The following is a 20,282-nucleotide window of genomic DNA, read 5'->3' as shown; positions in this document are numbered from 1 at the left end:
TTCTTCATTTGGTAGTGAAGCTGACTGAGAGGCTGAGATTTCTAAACTGGAGGCAACGCTTTATTACAGGCAAGTGGTATATTCCCTCTAACTCATTTGCTGACTCGAGAATCATCACATGTAACGTTTCAAATTATCTGCCTGCTTGCATTGAATGAATGGAATGTTGAAGTCCGATAATTCAGTGGTTGAAGTTTATCCAATGAAATGTGACTCTGAGTGGAGTTGTGCAAGGAAAAAATACAATTAAAAAAGTACACAAACATGAAAAACAAAGGCTGTGTTTTTTTTGGCTAACAGTCCATGACCCCCCACACACCCTTAGAAAAAATACAGCACTCCACTCAAAAAATATTTCCAATATCCCAGTCTTTGGCATTCAGTCTGGTACAAAAACACAGATAACTACAAGAGTGTGACAAACGATGAATTACGGCACATATATGCTATCATATAATCCTTCCTACACCAGCCTACACCAGACACATTACAATCCTCCCCGGCCAGAGGAGGAACACCAGCAATGATCTGATGAACTGGCAAAAGCACAGACTGAGAAGTGCGATGTGCTCCAAATTTTCCACACTTAAGCTGCGCACCAAATCCTGATAAAGGACACGTTTATCAGTTTAGGTCATGAAATATTGGCATAGCCAGAGAGACAGGAGGTCGTTTGGGTGATACCTCTACTATCAAATCATAGTTACCAGATGCAGAGACCCTAAAGGGAGTTGCTTGGACAGACTCCCAAGGAAAATCAGTGTTTCTAGGCCTTGGTCCACAGGTTGACTGGCCAGTAATTTGCTTATATGATGCAACTGTGGACATGTGTTGAGGATGGTTTTTAAAAGTTGGAGTGGTTGATTGGATGAACATCTCAATGAGAGTTGAATGATCTCTTACATTTGTACACACTCTTCTTCTTCACTTCTTGTGGACCATAGAAACGTTTCAGAGGATCATGAAGAGAAGATGCAAGAATAGTTGCTGCTTTTGAGAGTGCTTCCGTTATCATACAGTACGTCCATAATACAAATACAAATACAAATTTCTGTGTTGTCATTGGTAGAACAGTGTTCTGCATATTAGCGTATCATGATACAACTTTGTTACACTTGTCAATTTAGGCATTATGTAAAAACAGTTGGTGCAAGCAGAGAAATTATACATTTTACATTGCATTCACAGTTAGATTATACAGTTTCCTAGTCTCAGAAAAACAATTGCTGTCCTCCCACATTTTACCCAGCTTTTCAGTGATTCCCATAAGGCCAATGTTTTACCTGCTTTAGTAGCAGGAGGCATTGATTTGAATAAGACTGAACTGAACTAGATTGTGAGCTTAAACATCTGAACATGACTTATTATTGTAAGTATGTAAAAAGGACATTATTATATAATGGAAAGGTGTATTTCCGAGTTTCTGTCTTCGGACATTACACAAACACAAGCATGCAAACTTCACACCACTCCAGAGTTATCTTCATACAATTTTAATGTTTTTTTTTTTAATGTTTTCATCACATGAGAACACAAAAAGAGGTCTAGCAAATTCAGACCCCGGTTAATATTTGTATATAACATTTTCCCCACCCGTTAACACCAGAAGTTGTCACCCTTGTTAAAAGTTAGATTTCCCAAAGTCTTGTGGCTGAATTGACAGTCACTTGTCAACGCCTTTCGAACATGAACATCCATGAAAGTATGGAGTGTTACAAAAGTGCATTTCAGGTTCGACTTATATCCAAACTGGCATATACCAGTGATCCATGAGAATACTGTACAGAATACCATGTGTCACAGCATGAATAGAACAATAGCATAGCGACAGAAATGACTTGGATTGGCTTACTCGTGGATAAAGAGTTGACATTTTTTTCATCTTCTTTTTTTTTTCTGACCAGAACCTCACCACATAATCAAGTGATAGCAGCCAGAACAGACCCCAAAACAGAAGATACACTAATTCCCCTGTGCATCTCTGACAAAAAAAAGAAAAAAAAAAAAGAAAGGACAATTCCAGTCATATCCAGTCTTCTGTGAGGGGTAAACATTAATAACAGAAATGTACAAGTGTGGAAAGCAGTTTCTTATCCAGAGTAAAGGAGAATGAGGAATGGGTCCCACCTGTGAGGTCCTGCCAACCCAAAAAGTCTTTCATTGTTTCTTTTAACACAAAAATTGTTTTTGCATATATCGAGTATCCCTTCTATTGTCTTTAGGTTTGCTTTCAGGACATTTGTGGTACACAATTTACTCCACATATTTTAGCTGAGGTGTGTAGTTTTTGTAAAAAACAAAAAACAACAAAAAAAAAAAACTCAGGCCATGCTGGTGTTCAGGCATTTCATCCCACGGCTCGAGAGGGTGCATCACAGACAACCGGACAGGTATCAGTCGTTAGAAATCGTCCACCTGACGTCAAAGGTCTCTGGCTGATGATATGTCCATTTATAATGGTTTAAACAAAGCTTAATACTTTTTTCCTTCAACAAACATTATGTACAATGGCGACTGCAAGAACGCATAAGAGCTGATGAACAGCAAGAAGACAGAAAGAACAGTATTTACAAACATGTTGGATTAACAACGTATCAACAACAAATTTCACAAGGAAGTCCTGCCTCTGTCTCTTAAGTTTCTTTTTCTTTATTTTTTTACTGAAAATGTTTTAAATTGAAAATTCCAGCACAAAATTGACCAAAAGACCACTGGGTTGGTGGGCTGGAGTTCAGATGTTGTCGACGGGACACGTTATGTTGAGTTGATCTTCCTTGTTAGCTGCTGCTGCTGTGTTGGCTCAGAGTGTGATTCTGCAAAAGACAAAAGAAATGAACAGACATCAGTCAGCATGCATTATGACATTATAATTCGTTTAAATTTTATGCTTTGTTTCTTTTCACTTCATGAGAAATTATCTGTATATTACTTTCGTCGTAACATTTTGGCATAACAAGCATGCCATGTCAGTTTCCTGTATATACAGTATATCAGGTTATGAATGTTTGCCCTTTAAAAAGCTTTGCACATTGTAATTCATTCCCATGAATAAATCTACTGTATTATTTCCTGTCAAGTGACACATCTACCTGCTACAAAACAATCAGGGAAAGTGTGTGCCTCTTCCATCTGGACTACTTATTCGAAAGGAACAATGCAGAATGAGAAAATGTGTCTGACGGACATGTTTGGCGTTTCCATTATCTAAATCCAATTAGTAGAGAATGGAGCTGAATTTGCATTGGGATCGATAGAGCTCGGCCCTTTGCGGCAGCAGGTATGGTAGAAATCACAGAGACATAGCAGGTGACGTGCTAGAGCTGTCAAAGCCCCTCAAACCACGACGTCTCAATCCAAACGCAAACGCCCAGGGATCGATGGCTGTGGCCATGACAACCATCCAGGAGCTGTGTCTTTCTAGTACGAGCAGAACGAGGTGAATAACATCATAATTTCTTGGTTTTGTTTCCTGACAACGGCACCTGCTAATGATCGCTCTTAATGAATCCATCCAATCCGAGTTTTTATTGAACCATGATATTCAGTGCTGTTGATAAAGACTGTATTTAATGTATAGCCTTCTGTATATTTAATCTAAACACTGGTTATAATGTAGAGTCTAAATAGTCAATGCTCTGAAAAACAGTGGACACTGAAAATGAAAAATCGATGTGAAATGAACAATAAAGGCTCGGCCATTTGTTACCTCTGAATGATTAGGCTCTTACTGTTCATTTCTCATTGATTTTTTTTCTCCCCTTCCAGCGTTCTCCTTTGTATGAGACATTAATATGCACAACCAAAGCAAAATTTCAATTTGGTGTGAAAAACAAAACAAACAAACAACCAAAAAAAAAAAAAAAAAAACTTTAGATTTATCAGCAGAGGTAACCGCATGCAAATTACAAGTGTTTTGTTTACCCTCGGATCTAGTTGGAATTATCGAGGCATGAAATCAAATGATTGGGGGAAAATCAAAAGAGGCAAAACGCAAGGAAATGATCTTCAGAGATAACGCATACACACAAACAGCAAAGAAAACAAAAATAAAGACACACCTGTGTGAACTAACAAAAGCACAGGCACACACAGGAGCGGAGGGCAGTGGCGGGGGAGCCGTATAACACGGAGGGGGCTTCTGTGGAGGGAAGTGTGGACCGGGGGGGCAGTGAAACTGGTGTCCCTGGTGGGCAGAATCCAGGTCATCTTTTGAAGTGACTGCTAATCCCTTTAATGCAAACTACATGCCCCACTTGCTGCGCACGCTCTAAAACGCGACCTTGGATGCCTCAAACTGGCATGGACTAAGTACACCTGTCACAAGGTTGCCTTATGACTACCAAATAAAATAAAACAATGCGAATATATGACCTAAAAAAAATAAGACCTGTTAATTTAGTTCTTTTACCTAAGACGGTGGACATATAAATATGCAACTTTATCTAGCACAGTTAGAGTGACAGTGAAATAAAGGGGGAAAAAATCAGAACCATCAATATTTACCTCAGATATGTTGTTAAATGACAAAGACACAACTTCATAGGTCTAACTCTATGTAATGGCAATCCTTCAGTGGATGCACTGATTTTAGCTAATTTGCGTAGTGACAGTGTAAAAAAAACAACATATTGTAGAATGTCAACATTTTCCTCAGATTTGTTGTTAAGATAATACTACACAAACTTGTAAAATTATACTAAAAGTAATCTATTTTTGTAAATGATTGTTGCTAGACAGTGTGTACCATGACAGGAAGCTACAAATTGGCTAGCTAACATAACTCTGCTACATCTTATCTATGGACAATTTAAAGATATAGTGACCAGTAAAAACAAACAAGCAATCATTCAGAATATCAATATTTACCTCAGATATGTTGTTAAAACAACTTCATAAGTCTACAAATTAACTAAAAGAAACATACAGTAAAACATTCACTTTAATTTATTAGTTAAAGTGCAATCATTAATTCTTTTACATAGACTAATTGAACGGTTAGATGACAGTGAAAATGGCAAAATAATGTAGAATATTACCATCTTCCTACTTTTCTTACTAAAAAAAAATCATATATATTCATGAAAATACATAAGAACCTTGTTGCTATGCAAAATGCACCATTTGAAGAAGCTACTTCTAGCTAGCTAGCTCGCATAGACCTCCTACTGTATGGCTTTTATATGGACAATTTAAAGATGTGATGACAGTGGAAAAAAACTGAATCATTTAGAATATCAATATTTACCTCAATGCATGTTGTTAAAACCTCATAAGAAGAATTAGCTAAAAGATAAGTAGCACTCTCACTATTAATTAGTTAAACTTAGGTGTGATTTTAGCGGGCTAGCAGTATTTCTTTTTAGACAGATTAATTTAAAGGTTAAACGACAGTGGAAATGAGAAAATAATGTAGAATAACAACATTTCCCTCGGATGTGATGGTAAATTAATAAGAAAATACATACATACTCTGTCATGTAGCCTTTAAATTGGTTGGCATGAAAGAAATAACTCTATGCTAGCTAGCTAAAATTGCTAGCTAAACAGTGAGTATATTATGTATCCTGCAGTTAAAGAACATATCTGTACATTTAATATTTGTTTTTTTTTTGCCCTATGTAAAAAAAATGTACTGATGTATTGATAGTGAAAGCAGGAGAAAAAATAATGTACAATTATGTACAGTTTTCCTCAGATGTGTTGGTAAATGACTTAAACACCTTAAATGTCTACTATTACACAAAAAGAAACACAACAGATTTTCTATTTATTAGTTACAATAGTTGAACTTTATGGGCAGGGATTTTAGCTAGCTAGCTAGAGACCTTTTATTCATACTAATTGAAAGGATAAATGACAGGGGAAATAAGAAAAAATAATGTACAGTATATCAACATTTTCCTCAGATTTGTTGGCAAACTACTTATTAGTAAGAAAATACTATGTAGTCATGAAATTTCATGCTTGTTATTCTTGTAGCTAGCACCCTGTTGCTATGCAATGTGTACCATGGCTGGAAGCTACAAACTGGCTAGCTAGCTAGCTAGCATAAATGTGCTATGTATTTTATATGGACAATTTAAAGCAATACAATATTAACATTTACTTTAACTGTGTTGGTAAATGAAGAGTATTAATATGTCTGCTGTTGCCACAAAAAAAAAGTAATTTAAGTTGAAATCAGTAGACTTTTAAATTAGATTAAAGTACATAAAACGTAGGGTTTGTGGCTTTCACCTTTTGGCTTTGGGCTGTTAAGCGCAATCCCAGTTTATTCACCTTCATCCCTAAATCTACCTCACACTTCCATTTTTCCCTCCTGACATAACATATAAAGTGTCTCCACAGGACCTGATGATGCCGGGACAGGCAGGGTAATAGGAAGTTTCGATGCCAGGGGCAGGAGCAAACAGGGGAAAAAGAATAGTCAGTGTGCGAACATGGCTGTGTTCAAACTCTCACTTTCGTTCTGGTTTGAGTGACTGAGGCAGCCATTTACCGACAGAGGCAGTGAGAAACCGAGTAAGGGAGGAAGAGGGTTTCTCTGGAGACAGCCCCCCTTCTGCCCCAAACCTCATCCTCCTCCTTCACCTCCTCCCCTGGTGGAAGAAGGAAGGAGCAGAGCTGCAGCTTCCTTAATGAATGCGGTCCATTACCCATCAGCCCCGCTTGTCGGCAGCTCCCCAGCCTCAGCGGCCTGGGGCTTCAAATGGCAGGATATTGACACGCGGCGCCGCAAAGTGACTGAGCGAGTGTGTGCTGAGGTGTTTGTGGTGTGTGTGTGGGGGGGGGGGGGGGGGGGATGGGGAGGGAGAAGGAACGTGTGTGTGTGTGTGTGTGTGTGTGTGTGAGAGAGAGAAAGAAAGTATATATGTGACAGACATAGAAAGAGAAGGAGAGAAAGAGATCGAAAGAGGAGGGACAAGGGGAAAAAAAGAGTGCGTGTAGGTGTGTGAGTGTCTGCCTGCATTATTGTGTACAGGCATTTGTTGCTATGTGTGTGTGTGTGTGTGAGCGCACACTCAAGTGCATGCCGAGACCCCAAAGGGATGCGGCTCCTTGGATATAATGTAGGGCTCGCAACAGCTATTAAAGGGGAAAATAAAGCCTCATGGGGGAGCAGTGGTCTACCTCTTCCTTTAAACATGTGACAAGCTCTCTCTCACTCTCTCTCTCTCGCTCTCTCACTCTTCAGGCATTCTCAAGGACAGTGTTAAACGACTTCAGTGGCAGCCATGCAGGCTGGAGAGGAGGAAAAAAAAGAAAACAGAGGAAGAAAGACAAAAGGGAAAAGACAAAGCCTGCCTCTGCGTCTGAGGCTACCCAGTGTGTTTTGGCGAGATCGAACGACAGCGCCGGTCTCGCTCCGAGCATCTCAATTATTATCTGTATTAAAAATCTAAATACCAGAGTGTGTTTGTGTGTGTGTTGCGCTTATCCTGTCAGCCGTTCTCATAATGAATATATGGCAAGTGTGTAAACATGGCGTATTCAATTCAGAAGAGCGTATTATTACACCCACTCTAAATTACTATCTACAGAGACACGGCACGGCCTAGAGACAGAAACAAATCAATACCGCAGTGAGAACGTTAACACAATGAAAGCAGCACGATCCCTGCATATGCATTCGCATCTACACAATCTCTGATTACTCACAATTCAGTTTCCAAAGGCAACTCATCATTTTATATTAAACACAAATCTCATATTTACACATTATATTAAAAGATTCGCGATTTCATATATACTTATGTGTTTCTGGATTTGTTCCAAAGGCTTGCCTGTGCATGTGCGTTTGTGTGTGTGTGTGTGTGTATATATGTGAAATGTGAGCTTGTTACAGAAAGAGGCTTTAAAAAAATAATAAGATCTGTGTCAGTGTGGACCTTCTCAAAATAATCACACAAGATCAGTAACTAAACTCCAGCAGGAAAATAACAACTCCATTCTCCAGCACCGTGTCCTTCCATATTGTGTTCTCCCCCATTGCATTCTCCATCATCATGTTTTTCCTCACTTTGTCCTCCTTCATGTCATGTCATGACATACCATTTCCATCACCATGTACTTCCTCAGTACATTCTTTCTTACTGTATTCTCTATCATGATGAACTTCTTCACTGAGCTCTCCATCAACATGTATTTCTTTACTGCATGTTCCATCACCATGTTTTTCCTTACTGTGTTCTCCATTATCTCCTCAATGCATTCTCCATCACAGGTTACTCCAGCACTGCATTTTCTATCACTATGAACTTTTTCACTGCATTCCCCATCACTGCATTCACCATTAAAATGTTTGTCCTCACTATGTTCTCCCTCACGTCATTCACCACCAACATGTACTTTGTCAATACATTCTTCCTCACTGCATTTTCCATCACTATGACCTTCTTCACTGAGCTTCTCATTAACATGTACCATATTTCCTTACTGTATACTCCAATGTTTTTTCTTCTCCACTACCTCCTCCATCAAGTCCTTCATCAACTTGAACTTCTTCAATGCATTCTCAATCACTTTCTCATTTCATTCTCCTCCACTATATTCTAGATCACTATGTTCACCATCAGCATATAATTCCTCACTATCTTCTCCTTCACTATCTTCTCCATGATCATGTACTTCCATAAACATATTCTCCCTCACCGTGTTCTTCATCACGTACTTCCTAACCACATTCTCCACTATTATGTACTTCCTCACTACCTTCTCCATCACCATGTACCTCATCAGGATGTTGTCCCTCACTGCATTTTCCATCACCCATGTACTTCCTCACTGCATTCTCTATCAGCATTTTCTCCTCACCATGTTTTTCCTCATTGTGTTCCCCTCGCACTACATTGCCCCTCTGTTTACTCACACCATGTTCTCCCCGCAAATGCTTTCTACTGAACCATGTTCTTTCATATTGCAGTCGTCCTCACTGTTCTTCTTCACCATGTTCACTACATTGTTTCTACTATGATTTCCATCACTATGTTTGTCCTTGCAATGTTCTCCATCACTGCATTGTTTTCCTGACCATGTTCCGTCTCAACAGATTCTCAACAGAATGTTCTTTCCCACCATGTCCTCCCACACCCTATTCTCCTTATTCTTGGCAAGGTTTTATGTCCTTGCTATCTTCTGTCACCACTATGATTTGGAGATGATGACTAAGTTCAATGACTTCTTCACTGATAAAAATTCACTTCCTGTTCTTCTGTCATCCACTCATCTTTTTTGTTTTTAAATCTGATGCAAGTGAACTCCACTCCAACAGTCAAATCTTGCAAAAACCTCATTACTCACTTTAGCACGCCTGCTTACTTCTTTCTTTTTCCTCCTCCAAAGTTCCTCAGTCACTATTTTCCTTTCATGCCGTTACATCATTTGATCCGTTTGGCATTTAGGGGTCATGGGTGGTGGTTTGAGTTCAAGGAAAAAAGTGAAAAATGCTACTAAACCTATCAGCGGTTCACTTAAAGTCCATGAAAACAGGCATAATTTATCTGTAGTGTGTTGGCTAAGGGATAAAAGCAAGAGAAAAAGAGACAGAGAGAGACTACATGACCGGGAAGCTGATGTTGATTTATTAAGAGATCGTTAGTTTTGGCGGCTCCCATTTCTCTGGTGCTTATCGATACGGTTGGGCGATGGATCGGCCGGCTGGGTTTATGGGACACGATGAGAGGTGGATGTTTTGCTTTCTAACCACCTGGGAGATGTCTAAAGTTAGCTCTGGGCAGTTAACGTTTCCTTTCTTGTAAAACGATTGAGAACTGTTCCATTGTAGAGTTAAAAAATGGAAAGGAAAAAAAAAGTAACAGGACTTCAGCTTCATACAGCTAATCTGACTTACCTCTGGGATTGAAAACATCAACTTGGCATAGACACAGCAATGTCATCTTCACTGATTATGTATTTAATGTAAGTTTAGCCTCCTTGAGGAACATGGATGTGTTGACTAAAAGCAAGAAGACAATATACTCAATCTGTTCTGGTGCTTTTTATGCTTGGATGGATATCACAAAACAGAGGGTCACAAAGTCTACTAGGTGATTATGACAGATTCTAGATGCATTTGATTTGTCCAAAATGAGACTGATGGTGCAGTAATAAATCTGTTTGGTTAGAAGGTGTTGATTCATTTTCCATTACAGTAGCTCTAGCAGGTGTTAACATGATTATTCTAATACGTTAAACATTTCTCCATATACAGTAAATGTGTATATAATGATTAAAACAACACATTGTTGGTATTAGAGAATTTTCTGTAAAGAGACTTTTTATTTTTTAAACAATACACAAGTATACGTCCAACTCCACTCTACAGTATGTCCAAGGCTAAAGCATTCATTCTGAATCATGCGCAGTTCCCCTTAAGGCTTTTAGAGGGCTTTCTTATGTAGTCTCAGCCTCAGGAATGGCCAGAGAGAAAGGCCTCTTAGCACACTGCCTCATGGGGCTCTGTGAAAAGGAAAAGAAGGCAAGAGACGACGGCTGAGAGATCGGGAAGAACAGCACTTAGACAAAGAGAGGGCCGTGAAGAACACAGCTCGGCGTTCACTGTGCTCATGTTAGCTACGGGCAAAGTAAAACTGCTAGCACACGGACCACGAGCATACTAGCATGGCTAAAAATCCCAAAGAGAGTGCCACGGCGCTAGTCACAGTCTTTGTTTTTTCCGGATTTCTGATGTTAGATATAATATGAGCTGGACTAAAATGCATGAACATGACATCGCCCACAATTTCCTATTGTCCCAGAGTCCCGGGAGGTTTTTTGGCATGTCTGTGCACAAGTTTGGAGTGCCGGTGCCATCTGTAAGAGTGTTAGAGTTAAAGAAACTCTCAAACACACTCCAGCTCGACACTTTTAATTAAGACATGATGGTGCCAACCTTAAACCCGACAACAGACAGAGGAAGTCTGAGCAACTGTCGAGAAGGTAAGCATGTGCAGTATTAAAACTGCTTTTATTAGTACCGCATGGATATAAAACCCAAAGAGATACATGTCCCCATACATACGGGATGGTTGGATCAACAAGTTCTGAGTTCTTGGATTGGAGAGAGTCCATATTTCTCCTAAGCCCACTTGAATTTTACCTGTGGGCGAAGATGAAACCCATGTTTTACAGAGAAATGATACAGCACAAGGATCATTAAAAGGAGCACACTCAAAATGTGATTATGTGCATAACACAAGATGTGTTAACAAGAGAATAACATCACCAGTTAGAGTGGGAGGGATGATTCTCTTACTGTGTTTACAACGAGATGGCAATCATGTACAGAATGTTTTGTAAACAAAATTACAGTTTTCGTAAAAAAGTGTTAAATGTTAATTTCCCCTATGTATGAAGACTTTGGGGAGGCACGATATTATACAATTATATGTAAATTTTTACAAACAAGTGAGAAATAGTTTTAAATATGTAAACGTGTAAGCACGGATAATGCTGAGATTCTAACATAGGCATAAAAAGTTGCTCCCGTAAGGGGTCACCAGTGTGGACAGTTATGTTGTATTGATTATATATGGATTTTGGGGCATTGTCTCGGGCGCAAACCCATAGTCTAATCGTGTAGAGATTTCACATGTCACTACTTTACACTAGATTAACTTTACTATCAAACCAGCCTTACTCAGTTCGAGGTTTGTTACTAACCAGACACTCAGCAGTCACAGGTTCTTTCCCTGATTAAATAAAAGAAGGACATTGTTTCGGAAAAAAATATCGCATGATTCGAACAAGTCAGAGCAAATTCACAAGTGGGAATTAGCGATAGTGTCAGTGTCAACGCCTGCGATGTGTTAATAACCTGAACTAAACAGAAGTCTGGTTAACACTGGACACAGTCCAGTATTTCAATCGCCTGGCTTTGGTTTCAATAAAACCAGTAATATATGAATAAATCTATACAAACAGCTCGGAGTGAACACTCTCTACGATAACAAAACACATCTCAGGCCAAGTGCAGATTTGACCTCGTCCTCTGACCGTGGCTGGCTCAATCTCCTTGGAAACCAATTATCTTGTGGATTTAATGTGTGTGTGTGAGAGAGAGTTTTCAGGCGAGAGAAAGTTCAAACCGTGATTTACCAGAACATGATTTTTTATAACTTATTTACTGAAAGCTGTACAGATGGAGTCTGAGCGAGTGATAGGAACGTGACACGAATTCATTATGTGCTAGAGGCATACTACATGCAAGAATTGGATTAGAATAATTTAAATAACTTTTGCAAATCATGCATGAACTTGACATCTATCTATCTATCTATCTATCTATCTATCTATCTATCTATCTATCTATCTATCTATCATAGTTTTTCTTAAACGTTCTTTCTTAAAACTTTCTAAATAAAAAACATCATCATAGAGACTATATTCATCAGAATACAGATGATATGATGCTACCATAGCTAGAAAGGGATACTAGCTCGCTAGCATGACTAAGCATTTTTTAGGAGAATTGTTAGTTTTGGTAACTGTGTAACATTATATTTGAAATTGAATTATTAATCTTAATGTGGTCAATTATTTATAGTGATTTTATATTAGATAAGTTTAGATTAGTTAAACTTTTATTTGTTTTGATCACAAAATTTTAAATAAGACACTTTACAAAGTCACTTTTTATGCATACTTGCACACCACAGCCATTTAAATATTCTAAATCTGTTGACAAATTTCTATTTTCTTTTCTATACTTTTATACTTGATATATTGATATTTTACTTTGTACAGCATATTTTACTAGTTAATTTTATTTTTTAAAGTATTTCTTTTATTCCTATTATTTCTTATGTAGAAGCTTGTACTATTCTTTTCCTTTAAGGTCACTAGCAGTCGTATAAGCATTTCACTGCATATCGTACGAGTGTGTATGACTGTGTATGTGACAAATAAAATTTGAATTTGAAATGATTTGAACATCTGAGAATTTTGAACCAGTGGAGAAATTCGGCTGGTCCGAATAAACCCATAATGCTCCTATTCTAATTAAAAAAATGATAATTAAAATATAAAATGAAAAATAAAAAAACATTTCAGTACTAAAGATTATGGTTAACTTTAGGTGTAGCATAGCTTTATTTAGCTGCCTTAACAATTATGTCAGATTCTCATAAAGATTTGCAATAAAATTGTGTTATATATGTATTTCAAGCTAAATGTATTAAATTTAAGTGTGACTGTTCTGTAGTTTAATGCTGATACTGGATTTGGGACTTTTAACCATCACCTACTGAACATCTCCATACTGGCTCTATCCTGACCCCACACTCCAAATCACCTTATTCACCTATAGAGGGAGCTACTGCACACACACAGCCACAACCAAGTAGAAGCGCTGAACGTCTGCGCGACGACGCTAGGAGAGGTTTGAAGTATGACTGCAGCGGCAAACAGCCATCGTTTAACAGCTTTGTTGCTCCAAATGACACTCATTACCCTGTCGAAGGAGTGCAAGCAAACGCTCCAGCAAACTCGCAGTGCAGCCATCCCGCTGTTTGACAGAGGAAGCAAAACAACTGCACAACTGCTGTGTTATTATGGGGCCTCATTAAGGGAGAAAGATAGGGGAGGTATAGAGAGAGAGAGGGAGAGGGAGAGAGAAAGAACAAGCAGGAAAGATCAGGAGAAAGAAGCCATCACAGGCGACGTAAAGGTCTCGTATAGCTGGCTTAATCAGGATCTGTTGCATGTTAAAGAGAAACGAAATGAAACACAACACTTAATCAAAGAACATGCAACAGCAAGGGACACGGAAGAGCCAGCGCGTCGGCCCGACGATCAAAAAGGCAGCATGCGGATGCATGTGGATGAGCTAGACTAGTCGGGATATATCGACGCGAAAAGGAATTGTAATTGAATTTTTGAAAATGCATATCGCATCTCACGCTTTTATAAAGAAAGGAAGCGAGAGACGATGAAAGTTCAACGCTGACATAAAAAAAAAAAGTGCACTTTCTTTTAGAAATGAGAGTAGAACTGAAGAAACCCAGGGACAGGCTCCATAAAGGAGACACATGGATGAAGACTCCTGATATTATCACAGCCCGAGGAAAGACGAGAGAAATGGCTGCATGGAGACGTCTTGCTTTTCTGTTAAACAACAGACAGGATTAAAACTCGGGTTCCGAGCTCGGCGGTCGTAGAAAAAAAGCGACCCTTGATATCACAAAGCTTCGTGATACAAAAAATAAAAGAGAGGACTTTTATAATTCCTAAGGTGATATCTTACACACACACACACACACACATATATATATATATATATATATATATATATATATATACAAACCCTAAAAAAAAAAAAAAAAAATGAAGGCTAGGACTTAAGAGCCCAATTAAATGCTTTCTTTAGGGAGTGATGGTGGGAGGGAGGGTGGTCTTCCCGGGCCGTGAGCCCTGGGCTACATCCTCTAATTAGACAGAGGCAGGGAGGATCTCTGCCTGTCACTGGAAGGGAGATGAAGTCCGCGGGGCTCCGAAACACACTCGCGTCCCGCCACAACACAACACACTCCTGCTGTAGAAGAATGTGCATTAGCTCCTTCCTTGCAACATTATATAAAAAAATCTGCTGAGACCTTTCCAAAACCACTAATGAAGTCTAGCTCTAAACTAAAGCTGGGTTAACACTCAGTACACTTTTTTTTTTTTTTTTGGCCTGATTTTGCTGACAGTAACTGAACATCTTAAAAGAATTCTTAGGTTATGAGTTAAGCTCTGCTCACCACTGACCAAAGATGGATAAAACCTCAGAGTATGAGAACGATGCTGTTCCGAAATCCACCAATAGGAGGACGGCAAAGGATTACGCAAACCTTATAAATATACAGTAGTAAGTGAAAATCACACGGTGTAAAAAAAAAAAAAAGAAAAGAAAAAAGAAATTTATCTATTATATTACATTAGCAATGCTGGTAATTCAATCCTAGTCACATTTCATCATTTTTGTCCAAACTACAGATTTTCTTATCTCAAGTACAAGTGTGCTTTAAAGCCTGATTAAAATACAAGTTAATATAACATATAACATAACCTACGTCTGAATGCCTAATTTAAATAAGAAAACATTTCACACTAACAACAGTAAGACTTACTGTCGCCCTACACCTGCACGGTTGTGGGTTCGAATCTCAACTCCGGGCAGCGTGCATGAAGCTTGCATGTAAAAATAAACTAAATAATAATAATATATATTTAAAAAATCCACATCATTTCGGGCTGATTTGTTTTTTTTTTTATTAGAGATGTCGAGTGTTCCAATCTAAGGCTGGTCAAGATGTTTTGAGCCACTGCAACACTGTGATCAAGTAAAAGTAGACATTAGAAGGGCACCAATTATTTATGCTTGAGTTCATTTATTGTGTGTGCACAAAACATCGAAATTAACCTAATCAACAAGCCACCACACATTGAGCTTCCCCGGGGCTATAAACGTTCTTATTTGATTGATTAATCAACTGCTTTAACAACATCATAGCTTAATGCAATCATTCCAATAAGGCTATGCTGATTTGAGTAAAATTAGGGATGACTCAGACGGACCCTATGAATTAATCATATTTATTTCAGGATAAATCAGAAAGAATTCAACACAAGGTTTGAGGGTTATTCTGATTACTAACACACAGTTGTTCCTCCACGAACCTTGATGCTGTGTGTGTGTGTCTGTGTGTTTTTCTAAATAAGTTTTGTGAAATAAGGGACGCCTGCGGCACTTTAAACAGTTGCTGTTAATTTGCCGTTCCCCTAAGAAAGTTTAGGAAAACTCTACGTGAAGTGTCAGAGATCAAAAAAGGTGATAGATATCTCAGCCGAGCGTGCGGCGCCGCTGTTTGTTTGGATTGAACTTCCCTGAGCGCGCAGGACGAGAAGCAAGACAGAGAACAAGCGAGAGCTCTCAAAGGCTTCAGGGAGTTTTTGTCACGCCTCCCTCTAGACCATGTGTTTGCATAGACGTATCAGACCCGGAACAAAGACAAGAGTCTTCGTGGACGTGCATGCATCACACACACACACACACACACACACATATGTACACATGCAAACATGCAGAATTCTCACAGGAGTGAAGACTTAGTCAAACTGTCTAATTCTAATCTACCTGCGTAATGTCGCACCGAGACTCCTCCTCTCGGCCTCGGCTTTCTAAACATCTCTGTTTTTAGAGATGAAGTGTATCTGTTTCGTTAGCGGTCTAGATCTACAGTACTTCCTGAAAAGTTTACACACAGGCAGGTTTTATGCCTCAATATTCAGATATTAATTGGGATTGGATGGATGGATGGATGGATAGATAGATGGATGGATGGATGGATGGATGGATGGATGGATGGATGGATTGATTGATTGATTGTTTGATTGACTGATTGATTGATTGATTGATGGATGGATGGATGGATGGATGGAATCTATTATTAATCCCAAAAAGAAATTGCAATGTTACAGCAGTCAGTTCATCTAATTTACAAGACAAAAGCAAACGAGGTGCAGTAGAATATTAAAGTCTAGGTTTAAATTAAAAATCACTATGAGGGGAAAAAAAGGTTACATTTATTAAAATGGCTATAAATAAGACATTTCTTATTTATTCCAGTTTTGGTGATGTTTCTCATTCACACTGGCACTTTTAGTTTAGTTTTAGTTTTGCATGTTCTCCCTGTGCTTGTTGGGTTTCCTCCTGGTTTCTCCGGTTTCCTCCTACAGTCCAAAAACGTAAAAATGGGAATAAATACAATGATCACCATTGGCCTCCACGGCCCCTAGTTGGACTACAGACGTTCCTAGATGGATAGATGGAATATACTGTTCCTTCAGTCACCGGTGCATCGCTATAAAAAGTAAAAATCCTCAAACACTAGCACACTTGTACACTCTGGCGCATTTAATTAAATGACCCAAGGTCACTTTTCTTTTCTTAATCGTGTTCCCTTTGCGTCTGGTTCTTGTAGAGATGTCATCTCTTGCCATTATCCCTCCTGACTTCCTCATTAGAGATCTAACTCTACATTTTAAAATAATCTATTGTTAGGTTCGTAGTGAACTGAATTGAACAATAAGGAAGGAAGTGAACATTGCACGGCTATTTCTTTAAAAGAGAGCTGTAATTAAGGTGAGGGTCGTGCAGTCACCCTGCCGCTGGTACTCGGAAAGTCCTCCTTGGCTCTTTTCTTCACTCGGCATCCGAGCAGTCGTTCCCACACTGCAACAAGTGGAAGGTCTAATGAGGCGTGAAGTCAGCATATTACGAGTAGTGTTTAAAAAACAGAAGGCGAGAAGAGTAACGTCACTCGTTAGATGTTCGATAATGCCTCCTGGCCTGCTCTCAGCGCCAGTTTGGGGATGATAGAGGGGGGAATGAAATTCAAAATATTTTGTGTGGAGAAGTGGGTACATTTTTAGAGCAGAGCCAGCAGGGCCGAGTTATTTCCCTCACGTCAGTATTATATGAGTGCTACAAATCACAAATATGAAGTGTGTTCCAGCAGAGGGAATGGCCTGTTAGGATAAGGGTATGTGTCCACTTGCAAATATTGTCACCACGTATTGTCACTGCTGCTGGGCCTTTATATGATTTTTTTTATATTTTTATGGGCTTAGCTGTTGGGGAAAGCTCGCGGACGATATTAAACTGCAACCAGCTATAAGAGGAATTTAATTACTGATAGCTAGGTTGCAATGCTAATTTTATATACTGTACTGTAAAGTCATACAAGGATGTAAGGATTGTAAGTTGTACATTTTGGCAGACGGCTTACATTTTTATCTCATTATACATCTGAGCAGTTGAGGGTTAAGGGCCTTGCTCAAGAGCCCAACAGTGGCAACTTGGTGGTTGTGGGGTTTGAACCTGGGATCTTCCCAACCGTAGTCCAATGCCTTAACCACTGAGCTACCCCTGTCCTAGTTGTAGAATCCAGTACGACTGTTTTAAGTCATTATGATGTATGTACAGATCTGGCCTTTAAAAACGCACGTTTTCGGAGAAGGGATCCCACGACTTGCCGCGCACTGTGAAAATGCCCTTCATTACCTGTAGGGGGCAGTCGTGTTTCAGTCTGAAGTACTGTGTGTCTACTAAAGCCGAAAAAAGTTGTCTCTTAGGCGCCCATTGACAGCAAGCGACAGAGCTCATAAACGTGTCGAGCTCGAACTGATATGTATTTATTCTTTATTTTCATTCAGAATTATTATTATTAGTAGTAGTTCTCCAAATTTATTATTATTATTATCTACTTGAATAATTAGCTAGCTACTGTACTATCAAACTTCCTCAGTTCAATCTACTAATCTACTGTTAAGTAATTGGACAATTGTAATACAGCACATTTGTCTCTTTTGTTGAAAAATGAACTTTTGCCACCCTACAGTACAGATTGAACATATTTAATACAGTTTTCTTGAAAGACACATTAACATGTAAGTAGGGCTGGGCAGTTAATCTAAAATTAAACAAAACCGACATTCAGAACCTCTAACTGCACATGTTCATTATTATTATTATTCATTACTTATAATTATTATTAGTATTTTTTTAACATGGAAGCAACTTGGCGGAAAACTCTTTCATTAGAAAAAAAAAACCCTGCTTTGAAAGTTGAGCATATTTACAGTAGATAATTGTTCATTCATCAAACTTGAGGTAAAATGCTCATTAATCATGACATTGATAGTGACTGATTGAGCAAAGTTGAAGTTTAGGATGCTGTTTGAGCTAATCGTATGACCTAAACCTAGTGCTAACAGGGACTGATCCTAGAAAGTTCCCTAACATTCCCACGGGGCTTTTAAGAACGTCCTGCTGCAACATCGTATAACTAATGTTCTTTTGAAAACCTTCCTTTAAAAAAATTATATTACACAAACCAAACCTGATAAAAAACGTTCTTAACAAAAAGCTGTAATCTGATTTTTGTTTTCAATGCCAAACATTTAGAGACTTGCTGGCAAGACAGAGTAACTAAAGACCTACAGGAAACAACTAACATCTAATCAGTTACAATTAACCGAAACAATGTGATGATAAAAGAATACCATTACATTTACGCCATTTGGAAGACATCCTTATACAGACCAACTTACTGTATATTTATGGTATTACACATACAGTACAGTATGAGCAGTTGAGGGTTAGAGGCCCAACAGTGGCAACTTGGTGGGGCTGGGGCTTGAACCTAAGACCTCCTGATCAGTAATACAACACCCTAACTAGTGCTTATTGTCATTAAAAATAACTAACAGTGTTATCAAATTTTTTTTCTCTTTTTTTTTTTTGCCAATAATGTAAAGACGGATCATTTACATATATACGATATACCACAGCCGGTCAGAGGTCTTACTGAAAGGAGCAAAAACTGAGTTTTTTAAAATATTATTTTTATTATTATTATTATTTTTAGGCTGTTTTTTGGGATTTTATAATCTGCAACGAAAAACACAACATACAAAGTATGAGTAAGTCACTGAGTAGGCTACAGATATATGGGGGAAAAGGTATATACAGTACTGTGCAAAAGTCTTAGGCACGCCATATTTTTTTAGTACAATTTTTGTTATAGATTTGCTTTATTTTATTTCTTTATAATTGAAAAAGGACAAACGCATTTTTGATTTTAAAACATGAGTATTACAGCACAGAATTAAAAGTTGAAGAAAAACATCTGAACGCCAGAGAACAAAGCAGCATATTGTACCTTTAGTAAGCTGCCAGCATGTGCATGCAAAAAAGAAGCAGGTGCAACAGTCAAAGTCCTCAGAAGGACCGTGGGTGGTTCTGCAGGACGATCAGTCCAATAAAACCAACTTCATTATAAAACTGCACAAATTGGTCCTCAAAGCGTCGTCACAATCAATACAGACTTTGTTTCATTAGTTACTCTTTTCTTGTTTTTTTTTTCCCCTTGCATCCTCTACAGCACGTCCCTACGACTCCTCACACAGTCCTGTAAATCTGATGCTCTTGCTGTAACATTGTGATTTGCCAACACGCTATAATGAAATTGACGGGGAAAAAAGGGCAAAGAAAATAAAATGTGTGTGTGAGAGAGAGAGAGAGATGTCTAGAAGAAGCCCTGCTGCAGAAGAAAGAGAACAGAACGATGAAGTTGTTACTCCAGAGATGTTTTGCTTCTTATTGAAACGACCGAAGACGACCAAAACCATCATGGACAAAACAAAGAGAGAACGAGGTGTAGAAGGAGGACTAGACTAGTGCTGTACGAGGTGGCTGAACAAGATGAATTCGGTTAACACACACACATACACACACACAC

At 38.6% G+C, this 20,282-nt stretch overlaps 1 protein-coding gene across 8 annotated transcripts in view; it reads right to left on the bottom strand.

The window, feature by feature from the left end:
- Positions 1-1,486: 1,486 nt before the first annotated feature.
- LOC128519739 (zinc finger protein 521) overlaps positions 1,487-20,282 on the bottom strand; it is a 134,139-nt gene continuing 115,343 nt past the window's right edge. For all 8 annotated transcript variants that reach the window (XM_053493624.1, XM_053493632.1, XM_053493598.1 and 5 more), the window contains one exon: positions 1,487-2,813. In XM_053493624.1, coding sequence (XP_053349599.1) covers positions 2,778-2,813 — 36 coding nt within the window. In that variant the 3' untranslated portion in view covers positions 1,487-2,777. The remainder of the gene's footprint in view (positions 2,814-20,282) is intronic.

Source organism: Clarias gariepinus, chromosome 1 (genome assembly GCF_024256425.1).
Source record: "Clarias gariepinus isolate MV-2021 ecotype Netherlands chromosome 1, CGAR_prim_01v2, whole genome shotgun sequence".
Classification (NCBI taxonomy): domain Eukaryota; kingdom Metazoa; phylum Chordata; class Actinopteri; order Siluriformes; family Clariidae; genus Clarias; species Clarias gariepinus.
Note: the sequence above shows the minus strand (reverse complement) of the source record. Positions and strands in the feature narration are given on the sequence as shown.